The 15,892-nt window shown below is 37.3% G+C and overlaps 1 protein-coding gene across 1 annotated transcript in view; it reads left to right on the top strand.

Moving 5' to 3' along the window:
• The first annotated feature begins 1,043 nt into the window (after window positions 1-1,043).
• The window catches only part of PGM (phosphoglucomutase), a 32,350-nt gene continuing 17,501 nt past the window's right edge, over window positions 1,044-15,892 (top strand). The window contains exons 1-10 of the mRNA XM_039051278.2: window positions 1,044-1,501; window positions 1,794-1,859; window positions 2,216-2,260; window positions 2,356-2,448; window positions 2,535-2,587; window positions 5,543-5,594; window positions 5,693-5,761; window positions 5,962-6,030; window positions 7,937-8,059; window positions 8,177-8,229. Of these exons, the coding sequence (XP_038907206.1) occupies window positions 1,088-1,501; window positions 1,794-1,859; window positions 2,216-2,260; window positions 2,356-2,448; window positions 2,535-2,587; window positions 5,543-5,594; window positions 5,693-5,761; window positions 5,962-6,030; window positions 7,937-8,059; window positions 8,177-8,229 (1,037 nt within the window). The 5' untranslated portion in view covers window positions 1,044-1,087. The remainder of the gene's footprint in view (window positions 1,502-1,793; window positions 1,860-2,215; window positions 2,261-2,355; window positions 2,449-2,534; window positions 2,588-5,542; window positions 5,595-5,692; window positions 5,762-5,961; window positions 6,031-7,936; window positions 8,060-8,176; window positions 8,230-15,892) is intronic.

The following is a 15,892-nucleotide window of genomic DNA, read 5'->3' on the forward strand; positions in this document are numbered from 1 at the left end:
AATTATCGTACTTTCAAATATTTTATTTTGTTCCCAACACATAGTCTCATTCCTTATTTACAAATTGTTATTATTATTATTTAACTAATTTTAATAATTTAAAGTTTATCTGAAAGTATGCCAATTAAAATAAAACAAAATCTTTTTATATAAAAAAATAATCCAAAGTAAAGGATGATATTTTAATTTTACGATAATTACAAGAGTAACACTTTTAGGGTAGATAATTAAGTGTGTAACAAAATCTATTATTGATATACTCCACAATCTAATCTATTTAGTCTATCATGGTTAGACATTAAGAGCTATATTTAATTTTTTACTATATTTACAATTTTATTTATATTGTGTGATATTTGCTGATACTCTTACCACTGTTTTAGTCGAGTTATTTTTAGTACAAATTGGGGGTTGAGGGATTTAAACCACAGATTTATGGATCCTCAACACATATAGGTGTGAGTCGAGCTAAACTCTCGTTGGCATTTTAGCTAAGTTATTTATATATAGGAAAAAAAATAATTTTTTGATCCCTAGGTTTTGGATCTAATTTTTATTTGGTCTTTAGGTTTCAAAATATTACACATTTAGTTATTAAATTTTGAGGTTTCAATTTAGTCTTTAAGTTTCAAAATATTACAGTTTTACCCATAAAGTCTCGTTTCAATTTGATCCATAGATTTCAAGATTTATATTTTGAACAATGATTTTGTTTTTTACTAAACACTCACTTTCCATCTTTATTGTTAATGTATCTTAAGAAATTTAATTACTTAAGTTTCATTATTTTTCATCAATTTTAAAATTAAATTTAAATTTTCATCTTATAATTATTTTAAATTAATTAATAAACTTGAAATTAAGTATTTAATAAAAAATTAAATCGATGTTAAAAATATAAATATTGAAATATAGGAATGAAATGAAGACAAAATTTAAATTTTAAAGATAAAATTGTAATATTTTAAAGTTTGAAGGAGTAAATTGAAATAAGTTAAGGAAGGGTATATTTGGTTAAATGGTGCAAAAGAGTAGAAAGTTTCAGCCGGCAACAGTATCGGTAAGCGTATCCAAAAAGAGAAAGTGCATGTGTGGCAGAACACGGATCTGTTCAAGTCCCAACTCCTCCAAGGCCCCACTTATTTCCCTTTCCATTTCTCGGATTCACCATTTCTCTTCTCTCAACGGTTCTTCTTCTTCTTCTTCTTCTTCTTCTTCCAAATCTCTCTCTCATTCTCAGCCATTATCCTCTTCAATGGCTTCTCCCTCTCTTCGTCTCCACAATCTCCTCCTCTCTTCCCCGCTCAGACCGCGATCATCGTTCCCACTTTCTTCCGGTGGAGCTTCGTTTCCACCAATTCCTTCTTCTACGCCTTTCATTTCCCCTCCGCTTCTCCTCTCCTCCCCTACAATTCCCTCTCACTCTCTCGCCGTCAAGGCCGCTTCGTCTTCTTCCTCCTCTTCCTCTCCTTCACTTGTTGCAGAGTCTCAAGGTCTCAAGGTAACTATGCCGCTGCCCTCTTATTCCTTCTCTTTCTGATTCTGCGCTTATTCTTTGTTTTTGTTTTCATTACCGAATTCTGTGATTTGGATTGTTATCATTCTCATTTTTAGGTTGCTGGATGAGCAGAATTTCTTTTTTTTCATCGATTGTGTACTGTGTTTGTGTTTCGCATTGTTGTTTATGTTGATTACATTATGTGTATATTGGATTTTCAGATTGATTTGATACATTATGTGTATATTGGATTTTTAGATTGATTTGATACATTATGTGTATATTGGAATTTCAGATTGATTTGATTCCGACCAAGCTGATTGAAGGCCAGAAAACTGGAACCAGTGGTCTCCGGAAGAAGGTGCTTTTCATTTTATATTGTTCTGATATTTTTTGGGATATTCATATTTGAATTTCGAGTAATTAGTGATTAGGGGATAATGGCATTCTATATAATGTATTTATGTATGAGCATAGGAAGTTTCTAATATGAAGCTAGTTCGCTAATGGATTGATAATGTGGATGAACTTCTGGCATCTGGTGTGGTTGTTCAACATTGGGAAAACTGCTTTAAACGAGCCATTGCTGTTCTTGTTTTAAAATTAAGTCTTGAAGTGCTTATTAAATTTATCCCCGTTCTTTATCATTTTTCTTGGGATTTTGGTGGCACCGATGCCTTTGCAACTCACTTTTTGTTAATCGACATGGCTTTCTAGGTGAAAGTATTTCAGCAGGAGAATTACCTTGCCAATTGGATCCAGGTTTGGTTGTTTGCATTCTATGGGCAATGTTAATAATCTATGTGATCTCAGCATGAGTTTGAAGCTTGTGTTACATGAGCATTTTGTATCTGCAGGCATTGTTCAATTCCTTGCCACCAGAGGATTACAAAAATGGGCTGTTGGTTTTAGGAGGCGATGGTCGCTATTTTAATAAAGAAGCCGCACAGGTCTCTTCTAGAGCTTTTATTTTTGCTTAATTCAGTAGTCTAGTTTCCTTAGAACTCTTCAACGAATTTTTGCAGATGTTTTGCAGATTATCATCAAAATTGCTGCTGGAAATGGTGTTGGGAAAATATTGGTCGGACAGTAAGTTGGTTTACCCTGGACTAATTTTCAAATACTCTGGCCTTTCCCTCATACTTTAAAGTTATTTATTGAAAAGTTAATCTACGTCTTCTCTTTTGGTCATGCATGTATGATGTACCAACTACCGAGTATCATTTGATGATATAGTTCACAGTTAACTTGAATGTGTATGCTTTTTGATTCTTGAATCTTGGCTAGAATCATGGATGCTTATTTCGTATTTTACTTTTTAAATAAGAAAAGATTTCATTAATCATGAAAAGATAATCAAGAACTAAAGGAAGATATCCTCCTTAACCAAACCCCACGGAGCTATCTAGTAATTTATTTCGTAATGTATATTTGCAGAAATGTTTTAAAAGACTGTGAGTGAATAGCTTGTGAAGGTTATGGATTACAAAAATTCCTCCAATCAGTAGTAAGCAAAGTCATCACCTTGAATCCATACCAAAATGCTTATCTAGGTTAGGACTAAATACCACAATGTCGCCGAAGAAAACTAAGATAAATTGTCTGAGAAAATATTTGAAGATCTAGTTCATCAATGACTGGAAGGTGGTGGGGGTGTGGTTAAACCAAATGGCATCACCTTGAATTTGTAGTGAACCTAGTGTGTCTTGAACATCGAATATATAATATATCTTTTTCATTCATTCGTATCTGATGGTAATTAGACCTCAAGTTGAGCTTTGTTGACAATATTGACCATGTAACTCATCAACGTAGTTTATTCTTTACTCCGTTCACAGCTTTGGTTTGGTGATGATGTCTCCCAATTGTTCTCCAGGCTTCACATATCCTATGGACACAAACCCCCCTTATTTTCTCACAAATAAAATGACAATCCACTTCAATATATTTAGTCTGATCATGAAACACTGGGTTGGATGCAATGTGAAGTACAACTTGATTATCACACTATAATTTAGCTGATACGGTAAAACTGAAGGCTAACTTAGATAAAAGTTGATGTTTCCACACTGTTTCACATGGATTTTTCCCTAACTCTATATTTTGATTCAACAGTCACATGTACGAGTGTTGAGTTATGGCTCTATATTCCAACACAACTAAGGTCGTTGTTCATTTTTTGTACTCAGTTTTGGGAAAATACTCTACATTATTTAGATTAGAATTACACATATCTATAGGTGTACAAGGTAACTCTAGCTTGGAATGTCCAATTACAAAAAAGGACAAATGTACATAATAACATATGTATAGATATTTACTATAACAGTACTGAATGGAATAAACTGCCAAGTGTTTGGCCCCTACAACTTCATTTGCCTCAGAAGCCTCCACCACCTCTTCTCGAATCGTCTCTCTGGAAGACTTCTCAACTCCTACTCACTGGTGTCTCTCTCTCAATAAGTTTTTCTATTTTTAGGAAATACTAAAAAGGAAGCTCTATTTTTTTTTTTTTTTAATTTTTTTAATGGAAAACTAACAGTTAATTGGAAAAAAGAAAAGTGAAAGAATACACAAGCATTTAAAAAGAACAACCCATAAAAGGGAACACCACTAAAGGAAAGGGCTTCAGTCAAGCAAAACAATACCTAACGAATAATTGCTATAAGACTTAATGATCGAAGCCTTGAGAGAATTGTGGTATCTAGGGAGGGACCAAACTTTGCTCGGATCCCTCTCCACACCTATAAGAACTCTATTATTTTTCTCACCCCAAAAACCCTTTAATAAAGTAGACACCCTAGTTTGACACAAAACTCCCCATTCTCTCTAAATGGAAAATGGAGAAGGAACTCCTTAAACATCTCACTTAGGTCTTTGCAATGGGCTAAATGAAAGCCAAACATTTCAAATAAGTAGCCTCAAATAGACCGTCAACTCTAGAGAATATGATCTAGGTCTTTCTCTACTATCTGACAAAGAAAGGAACAAAACAAAACAACCCAATCTCAGAGGGTAACCTTCTTGAAAGTTGATCAAGAGTATTCACTCTTCCATGTATAACCGACAAGACAAAATACTTCACCTTCTTTGTAATTTTGACCTTCCGTATAGTAGAAGAAACAAATTCTCTAAAACGAGAAAGATTTAACAAAAATGAAAACATAACTTCCAAAAAACTCTCCAAAGGGTGAGGGCTCCAATGATGCATCCTTTTCCCAAGGATCGAACCCAAACTCCCCAATCAAGGAAAGGAGAACCATGACATCCGTCATTTTCCTATTGGACAAAAGATGACAAAGACCAAAAAAAAAAAAAGGAGAGCTCTCGAAAGAAACTAAAACATCAGACACATCAATTTTTCATAGAGGAGAAATGGAATAAACAAGGAGAATAATGCAAAGAAAAACTCCCTAAGTTGGCAATGGCTCTAATGACGAACATCCTTTTGCAAGGATTAATCTCAAACTCCCCAATAAAGGAAAGGAGAGCAATGACATCCGTCGTTTCCCTATTGGACAAAGGATGATAAAAACCAAAAAAAAAAAAAAGAAAAAAGGAGAGCTCTTGAAAGGAACCAAAACATCAGACACACAACGATTTCATAGAGGAAAAGTAGAATACACAATTAAAATAATGTGAAGGGGTCTATCCCCACCCACATATCTTCCCAAAAATACGTTTTGGAAGCTCTATGTAAGTGGTCCTATCAAAGAAGAGTCACAAGAATGCTTCTCCAATTTGTTTTGAAATCATTGAGACTATAATTTGTTCAGGGAAATAAAATATATGGCAAGAAATAGCCAATGTAAGAATAAGAGCCAGTGTTTGATTTCTTTTATAGCCTGTGATTCTCTAGGATTATTATTGATAAATCTGAAATTCAGAAAACTATTATTTTTGACTAATAGTGGTAGCCTGATGGATGCATTGTGATGGTAATGAGTAATGTCAATCTTATTTGGGGATTACAAATGTTAATCTTTGCTGAAAAACAATTTTAAGGAGAATTGTGTAAAATATAACAAAATTTATATGATACAGGGAAGGTATTTTGTCCACACCAGCTGTCTCTGCTGTTATACGAAAGAGGAAGGCAAGTTTGCTCTATGGGTTTATTATATGATCAAACATTTTGGAGTGACATTTGATTACTTCCTTTGCTGTCTGCATAATTTTTCTTGTTCTACGCAGGCCAATGGAGGATTTATAATGAGTGCAAGTCACAATCCAGGTGGGCCTGAATATGACTGGGGTATTAAGGTGATTTTTTTTTTTTTTAAATTTATTTTGCACTTTCCTTTATATTCAATTAAATAAAATTGTTGGTAAAAATGCAACCTTTCGATGAAGCAAAATTTGTTGCAAAATGTAAGTTGAAAATTATGACCTTACCTTATTATCCATGACAACTACAACAATAATATCTATGTTTATCTGACTTGAATGCATTGACTTTTCAGTTTAATTATAGCAGTGGGCAGCCTGCACCTGAATCAATTACAGACAAAATATATGGAAACACTCTTTCCGTAAGTATCTTTGTGATTGGTTCATTTAATTATTTTTTCGTTCAGTTTCTTGTTTACTTTCTAATTGGTCACTTTTCCTGTTATATTGCATTCAATGTTTTATACATTTTAGATTCTTTTCTTGTTTATATTAAAGTTCCCCTTGAGCCATCTGGGTCCTCTTGTAAGTCCCTACTTATTTGTTTTGCTACTCTTTGGCCTTCTGCCCATCTCGTACATTCTTCACTTCCTGGTGGAAACTAAAATTTCCATAGAAAATTTACTTATTTTCTCGGTTGTTTCTTTGGGAAAGAGTAATGCCTTCCACATCTTGCAAAAAGCCTTCTATGATGACTTAGGACCAAAGTGGTGTGTTTTGTGGAGCATAGCCGAGGTCATGGTTGTCCTTTTCCGCTAGAGTCTGGAGGTGTTGTGGTTGGGATTTGTAAGCCTTTTCTTATTACTAAGGTTGGGTTTTTGTCAGATGTTGGTGGAGGCATTTCTGTATGCAAACTGATTAATTGCTTGAAGACCAAATGTGGCTTTAAAGTAGACAAAATTTTACATTTGCTTGGAGACCTAATATCTCTTTTCATTTAAAAAATACATATTAAAAATTATTACTCTACCTTGACAAGAATTTTCACAGTAGTGATTGTATCAATACAAATTTTAAACTCCAAGGGACTAAGGCCTCATTTAGGATTGCAGTGAGAGTAGGAAAAAGTAAATTTGAAAAAAATCTCAAAGGTGTTTGGTAATGTAATTTTTTTTTAAAATTTATACTAGATCAATTTCTTTGATTTTCAAATCTCCTGAACTGTAGCTTTTGATTTTAGCTTCCCGAATAATAAAAAACAACTTCTTTCCGTTATTTTCCTTTTTCATGCAAACCCTCCTGCAGTCAGGTATCTTCTGTACAATTATGGAATTGCTAAACTACATGTTCAAGCACAAACATCAAGCTTCCTCCTGTGATTTTATTTTATTTTTCTGTTGTTTAATTTTATTTTTTTAAAATTTTTTCCTGTGTTGGACCTCATAATCCTCAATTTATCTATTTTTTCTTTGTTTAGACCTCGTTATCTTCTTTACCACTGTTCTTTACCATAGAAATTCAAAGTAAATCTATGAAATAAAGAAAACATCACTTTTGAGGAGTTAATAGAGAGAAAAATAAGGATACAAGTTTTCAAATAGTATATGAATCGAAAATAAAATTGAAAAGAAATCTTCATTAAGAAAGATCTTAATGTGAAAATGGGGTTAAACTCTTTTATTTTTTTTCTACTTCGATTATTTCACTCTCTGAGCCTTTTCTCCCATATAAATTAAAGTAATTAGAAAACATTATATGTAGTTCAAACTAGAAAAATTCTAAACGATTAAGTAATGAAAATTTATGTACTAAATATGAATGTATAAATTTTAATAATATGTCTATTTTGGTCATTATAGCTAAACCACAACAATTACGTAACAACTTACACAACACTATGACCTGCTTTTTTTTAGGTTTAGAATTGGAATTTACCAAACACTACTCTACTTCATATGACAACTGATTTTTCTGAAAGCATTGTCAACAACAATTATTTTAAAAGCTACCACAATTCTAAACTTAGCCTAGCTTATACATGAAAGTTAAGTGTTTGAATCGTTACTTCAACATGAAAGTTAAGGGATTGCCCCCTTGGTGTTCTCTCTTTCTTTGCTTCCTTTTTTCCTAATTTCCTCCTATATTTTGAGCATCAGTCTCTTTTCATTCAAGTTTCATACCCTTTCCCCAAAAAAGAAAGAAAAGATCATTGCATGCTAGCCTATGGCCCTCTTTGATTTCATGTATCTCTGCTTTAGCATCAGTAATGTCTTCAATTCATGACCCCCTTCGCTATGTTACAAGACTAATTGTGCAAGTATTTTGCAGATCTCTGAAATAAAATCTGCCGATATTCCTGATGTTGACCTCTCTCGCATTGGAGAAATCAAGTATGGGAACTTCAGTGTTGAAGTTGTAGATCCTGTTTCTGACTATTTGGAGCTGATGGAGGTGATAAAAACTGCGCACACATCACAAAAATGAAAAGGAAGAAGAAAATATAAAAATTTTGAAAACTGAATATGATTATTCTCGAGGACTGACAGAACATTTACGGATCTGCTGCAGAATGTATTTGATTTTCCACTCATAAGAAGTCTGCTTTCACGTTCAGATTTCAGGTAAGAGGTTTTTTTTCATGCCTTATGTGTTTTGGGTGCTTTGGTTATCTTTTTGAAATCAAACCATTCTCCATCTCCCTTGGTTTCTTCCTATTTGCTTCATTGGGTGTAATAAGATAGAAAATGATGGATTTTTTGATGTAATAGGACAGGGATATTTTGGTAAAATCTAGTTAATCTTGGTTAATCCTTGATTAATTACATTTTAATTACCAATTTAGTTTTAATCTCTTTAAGTTATCCTTTTGTGACTCTTGTATTTTCTATAAATAGAGAGAGCCTCCTTGTATTAGGTCATATTCTCATTAATAAAAAGATTCTTGATTTGATTCTTGGGAGATTTCTCTCCTTTTAACATTTAGGCTACATCAAATTGGTATGAGAGTGTTCGATCTGGGCCAAGCTGACTGCCGTTGGTGGAATTCTGGGAAACTCTTGGTGATGTCAATCGCAAGAGGGAGCTTCGTGAGTTGTGCTCATTGCCAAACAACACACACCTAACTAGGGGGAACCCTTTAAATTCAAGAAAATTAAGAAGAAGCTTGAAGAATCATCCAAGAATGGAATTTTATAGAAGGTTTAATGCATTTTGGGGTAGAAATTACTATTCGTGCTGTGAAGAATGACCAAGAAGGTTCAAAACATGTTTGAGAAAATTCAAGAATCGGTCCTACAACAATTTTGATGAAGGAACTTATTCAAGAACACCTAATTTATACATCAGTCCCGAAGTATGGGAGGAAATGAAGAAGGGAGCCAAGATAATCCAACGTTTGTTGGGAGTGATGACTCAAAATGTGGAGCAACTTTCTGAATCTTTGCAAGAACTTAAAAAATGATCAATGCAAGAAAATCAAGTATCCATCCAATGGGACTGTGAAACCGAGTAAGAAAAAAATGGAAAAGAAATCTATTGCAAAGATGAAGACCAACTGCAGAAAAAGAAAATTGAAGAAATTGTTGACAACAAGGTTAAAAAAATCAATGAGATTAACTCTGAGATTGCACAACATGAACCGGACGAGGAGGAACAATCGATTAATGAGAATGATGGGGATATTGAAAACAAAGACACGACAGAAGCAGAAGAAAACAATACCCATGGGCGTCCTACTTTGAAAAGGTTTGAGACCCCTAAGTGCAGTCGACCACGAAACAACGTGGAAGATGATATGTTTGAAATTGAAAAAAATTGGGTTTTCGAGTGGAATAGACGACAACATACAAGAGGTCGAATTGAAAGTTGACGAAGGTGACTCATGTGAGGAAGAAGATGAGAGTGACCTATCCGTTGCACGACAAAATTAAAAAAATTTGACCCATTATCTAGTTGACCTGACCCGCATGTGTCGCCAAAGCATACCAAAAGAATTACATAAAAAATTTGCATCTTCCATTTTCCGCCCACGCCTAAAGATAAACAATTTTCAAATTTTTGATAAGGGTTTCACATTGTCAGAGGATTTATTTTCACCAATTGATGATCATATCATCGAAAGATTATTGTTGGAGATCTTACAAAGGATTTACAGGGAAAATATAAATATTAATTGGATTTGCAGGGAAAACATAAATATATCATCTATTAATTGGATTTGCAGGGAAAATATAAATATTAATATTCCACCTATTAATTGAGCTCAAGAAATTTGGATGTTATTGATATTGGTTATTCTCTTTTTTTTTTTTTGAAAAGGAAACAACCTTTATTAATCATTAAGGTATAGTACAAGAGATGTGTACTTGAAAATAAAGGTGTATACAAATAACCAAGATTGAAACCAAAGGATCAGCAGGCGCATCCGGGCATCTCTAGGTTGACACCCCCATAGTGCCCTCATCATATCCAACAAAACTGATGAAACCTTATAAACTAGCGATAAGGTTAACAACAATGAAAAGAATATTGATATCGGTTATTCAAAGGTGCTTCCTTTTGAGTGGCTTACTTTTTTATTTTTTATCTTCATGTCCGTTTTGAAACTCGAGGATGAGTTTCTTTTGGGAGGGATAGAATATGATGTAATAGGATAAAGATATTTTGGTAAAATCAAGTTAATCTTGGTTAATCCTTGATTACTTACATTTTAATTACCAATTTAGTTTTTAATCTCTTTTAGTTATCCTTTTGGGACTCTTGTAATTTTCTATAAATAGAGAGAGCCTCCTTGTATGGTCACATTCTCATTAATAAAAAGACTCTTGATTTGATTCTTGGAGATTTCTCTCCTTTTAGCATTTAGGTTTCATCATTTTCTCTCTTTCTCTAGTAAATATTAGTTTTCTTTTTGAAAATTAGGGAATTGCATATTGGTTCGGAAGTTTAAAAGCAAGTCATCGAGAATCCAACCACATGCTTAGAAAATCAATCCCCTTGTCACCTTCTGAATTCGATCGGGAAATGAGAAATAACTAATTGTATAATCTTGGAGATATTCCACCAAGGATTGCATGCATGTTCTCCTTTTTCTTTTTCCTCACAATTTTACCACTCCTTTAGCCCATATGTATCGGTTATCAATTTATGATCAGATTCTTTCAACTTTCAAGTACCACTAAACCCACTTTGCGATAAGAGATTCATTTTGTTTTTTCAAATTACCAATTTCCAAGCTGCCACCTTCACGGTCAATGAAAATCTATCCACCAATTTAGAAGGGGAAGGAGATTTCCATTCGAGGAGCCACCCCACTGATCCAGGATATTCAAAATTGGGATAGGAAACATAAAACTGTAAACTCTTATAAAGGTCTGTAGCTCTCCTAAAAGGCAATACATATTTTTCCCAAACTCTCTAGGAAACAGACACACTACCCCTCCATAGAAGATATTACCTTTGGTGCCAAACAAATAACTAATTCTCAGAATGTGCACTCCTGCCTTTGTGCTTCCCCCTTTCTAGTGCATATTTACTTATCAGGGCCTATCAATTCTATCACTTCTATCGATACCCCTGCCACGAACATTCACTTGGTCCACAAGGTGAAGAAAGGAATCCCATGGTTGATGATATCTAAAGGTTCTTTTGTAGCTTCTTCTATTGTTTGTCTTTCCCATTGGCTGAATGCATCTAAATCCTCATATAATGTATCTCTCACACCCAAAATGGCTAAGGGATCAATTTTTACCGTCAAAGTTTCCCAATGCTTTGGTAATAGAGGACATGGTATGTTATTTGATTCCTTGTCAACTTCCATTGAGGAAAATGAAAACAAGATGGATTGTGCTGGACGGGGGGAGGTCAAGTTGATATGCAACCTTACCAATCTTCATCGTTACTAGACAAGGATCACTGTAAAAGTGAGCTTATTTTCCATTCTTCTTATCACGATGATGTGAGTCAGCTTGGCTCGTCATTCATAGCTTGGTATACCCAAAAAAATGGAACTTCAAATCATCCAAAGCCTTCTTATGTTCTTGCAATGGTGTCCATGATTGCAATGGTAGAAGGTGTTGGGCTTTACCTTATTAAGGGGGGTAGAGGCCAGCCATAAAATGACTGAAAAGGAGTTTTCTTACTCTGATGTCATGTTTATTTGATAAGAGTTTTAATGTCATTTGAAAAATCAATGAACTCAAGTATAAACTCATAAGTTGCATATAGTTAGTAGCACCAAAGTTTATGACTCATTTGGTAGAGGGAAAAAGAAGTCAATGAGACATATTATATGACACCTCACTCAACCAAGTGTGTAATAGGGGTAGAAGATGATGATGATGCTTGCAATGAATTCTAGAACCGTTGAAACTTAGCAAAATCTTTGGCAGAAATGGTATCAACTTCTCAGATGTGCCATGTTTGAAGCAATTTGTGCATATAGAGGTCTTTGGCCCTTATTCAAGAGTTTCTTGCAATTACATTTCATATGGCTTTGCTTATGACAGTAGTAATAGACAATCTCTTGTGAATCTTGTCTTCGTTTGTTAGAACAAATTTTCGAAGCATCGGTGTGCGCATCCCTCTATTACATGTGATCATTATTCTTATTGATAAGAGCATTGTTGGTTAGAGAGAGTGAAGAACCTGATCGAGAATTTTCTGTATGAAGAACCAGACTAAAAGCTTCTTGTTCTTGTAAAAGGATCTATGAGCTCAAAAGAATTTGTGCTTTAGCCATCTCAAATTCTTATAGAAGTCCAGTAAAAAAACTCATGCCTTTCATCTATACTTGCTCCGCTTACTGAACCATCATGTCTATACTAAATGACAATAACATATGAAGTTCTGCATGTCGCTTGAGATGTGGATTTGTGGAGGGGGACTTGGGGGGGGGGGGGGGGGGAAGAGATGAAAACCGAAGTAGAAATAGTTTAGAATTGTGTGCTGTGTGTCACAATCGCTCTTTCGGAAGCTTCTCTTAGCGATTGTGCGGCACTTGTTCCCGCTCACGAACAAGCCAGCCAACTCGAATACGGACTGCCGATGGCACACCGAGTGCCTCTTGCAACCTCCAATCCCGTTTTAGGGAAAATGGTTTTAGAAAACGGGTTTAGAGAAAAGGTTTTCGTAAGAAGATTTGAGAGTGTGTATAAAGAAAGAAAGATTGTAGTAGACTAGAAAGCAATAAGCAACAACAACGGCTTTATAGAGTACTACTTCGGGTATGAGGAAATGATGGTTAGTCTTATCCCCATATAGTGCATTCTGAACAAAAAAGCCAACTGGCACCCTTGCATATGCAAAAGGGCAAGTGGTCACTTACAATGAAAATGTACAGAAAGCAAGCTAACTAAACTAATACAATACAAGATATGAAAGTAAGCTAGAAGGGGGTTGGATTGGGCATGCGGCCATGGGCAACAGGCCCTGGACAAGCATGACCGGCCCTGGACAAGCATGACCGTTACATTCTCCCCCACTTAATTGGTTGACGTCCCCGTCAACCGACCTTGTTCAAAATCTGCGATGGCTGGAGCTGCACTCTTCAAGTCTTCGGCCCGCTCCCAACTGATCTCTTCGTCGGGGAGATCCTTCCATTTCACTAAGAACTCTGTCAGTTCTCGTCTGGGTCTTCCAATACGGCGCGTACGTTTATCCAGGATTTGTGCAACTTCTTTCTCAGCAGAACTCTTCATCGTGACCGGTGGGCGCCTTAGCACGTTTCGCTGTTCATCCTCGGGATCGGGATGATAGGGCTTCAGGATACTCACATGGATGACAGGATGAATCTTCATCCATGAGGGTAACTGAACCCTATATGAGGTTCTCCCGACCTTCTCAATTACCTCCACTGGACCTTCATATTTCCTTACTAACCGTTGGTCTCTCTGGCCTCGGAAACGAAACTGTTCCGGTCGTAGCTTGATCAGGACCTTGTCCCCAGCTTGAAACTCAAGGACCCTCCGCTTCTTATCAGCCCACTTCTTCATCCTCTTCGATGCTCTTTCTAGGTAGGCGCGAGCAATCTCAGAGGTTTTGCTCCACTCTTTAGTGAAGTTATGTGTTTGAGGACTTTTGCCTGCATAAGGGTGGTCCACCAAGTGTGGCATGAGTGGCTGTCTGCCGCACACCACTTCGAAGGGCGTTTTTCCGGTTGCAGAACTCTGTTGGCTATTGAAGCTGAACTGAGCCACATCTAACAACTGGACCCAGTTCTTCTGTCTAGCGTCGATAAAGTGACGCAGATATTCCTCGAGCATACTGTTGAAGCGTTCCGTCTGACCATCAGTTTGGGGATGATAGCTAGAAGAGATATTCAGTGATGATCCCAATATTCTGAACAATTCTGTCCAGAATGTCCCAGTGAATCTTCCGTCCCGGTCGCTAACAATGCTCATGGGGACACCCCATAATTTCACAATGTGTTTGAAGAACAGCTGAGCAGTCATCACGGCTGTGCACATTTTCGGCGTTGGAACGAACGTGGCATATTTCGAGAACCGGTTGATGATAACAAGGATCGATTCAAACTCTCCCACCTTGGGCAAATGGGTGATGAAGTCAAGAGACACACTCTCCCACGGTCTAGAGGGCACAGGTAGGGGTTCCAGCAGACCCGCTAATTTCGCCCTTTCAACCTTATCTTGTTGGCAGACAAGGCAAGTCTTGGTAAATTGCATGACACCGTCTCGAAGACTTGGCCAATAGTAGCCTTGCTTCAGAAGGGCATAAGTCCTCTGCCAACCATTATGTCCTGCCCACGATGTGTCGTGACACTCCTTCATCAGCGACCTTCGTAACTCCCCGGATCTGGGGATGTAGAGGCGATTGCCTTTGGTGTATAGTAGATCATCTTCCACCCAGAACTGGCGTGTCTTCCCTTCTCTGGCCAACTGTAAGATGGCCTATGCTGCTGTGTCACTTGTCAAGTGAGTTTTGACAGTTTCTCGTACTGTTGCACTCAACGTACTTGCTTGTAGGCGGGCGAACATGCACAGGGCCGCATGTTCGCTCTTTCGGCTAAGAGCATCAGCCGCTTGGTTGCTTTTCCTGCCACCGTGCCTGTTTCGACGACAACTTCGGTTGGTTGAAGAAGTGACAAATGGAGTTGTTGTCGGTCTTGACCACGAACTTGGCCCCCAAGAGATACTGTCTCCAGGCCCTCAAGCAGTGAACTACTGCTAACATCTCTTTCTCGGAGGCGGCATACCTCCGTTCGGCATCATTTAATTTTCTACTCTCATACGCGATGGGGTGTCCGTCTTGGAGGAGAACACCGCCCAACGCGAAGTCAGAAGCATCAGTCTCTACTTCAAATGGCTTGGTCACGTCGGCAATTCCGAGGACCGGCCCCTCAATCATCACTTTCTTCAAGCCCTCAAAGGCGGCCTGACATTCGGGAGTCCAGCTCCATTGGCTATCCTTCTTCAACAGTTCGGTTAATGGCCCTGTTCTTCTCGAGAATCCTTCTACGAACCGCCTATAGTAGTTGGCTAGTCCGAGGAAGGATCGTAATTCGGTCACGGATGATGGTACCCTCTAGTCTCTAATTGCAGCCACCTTGCCCTCTTCCATACCAATCCGACCACACTCAATCACGTGGCCGAGGAAATTTATGCGCTCTTGGGCAAAGGAGCACTTCTCTCTCTTTACATACAACTGATTTCTCCTCAACTTTTCAAAGACTAGTTGGAGGTGATGTCGATTGTTCTCCAGCGAGGCACTATAGACCACAATGTCATCAAGATACACTACGACGAATTTGTCGAGGTATTTGTGAAACACTTGGTTCATTAGGGTACAGAACGTTGCTGGAGCATTAGTGAGGCCAAAGGGCATCACGAGGAATTCGAAGGCTCCGTATCTCGTGACACAGGTCGTCTTAGGTTCGTCTCCTTCAGCAATTCGAACCTGATAATATCTAGACCGTAGGTCCAGCTTCGAGAAATACTTAGCACCGTGAAGCTGATCAAATAAGTCAGTGATGATAGGAAGGGGATATTTGTTGCGGACTGTGAGCTTATTCAAGGCCCGATAGTCGATGCACAACCGTAGGCTACCATCCTTCTTCTTCTGGAACAGTACTGGGGCTCCATAAGGAGCCTTCGCCGGTCTAATAAATCCTGCCTCTAACAACTCGTCTAACTGTTTCCGAAGCTCAGCCAATTCTGGCGGGGCCATCCGATATGCATTCTTGGCAGGCGGCTTTGCCCTTGGCAACAACTCAATCTCATGGTCAATCCCCCTTCGTGGGGGTAAGGACTTGGGCAAGCTTCTCGGCAT

This window comes from Benincasa hispida, chromosome 12, assembly GCF_027475165.1.
Source record: "Benincasa hispida cultivar pf3 chromosome 12, pf3_genome.v1.1, whole genome shotgun sequence".
Classification (NCBI taxonomy): Eukaryota; Viridiplantae; Streptophyta; class Magnoliopsida; order Cucurbitales; family Cucurbitaceae; genus Benincasa; species Benincasa hispida.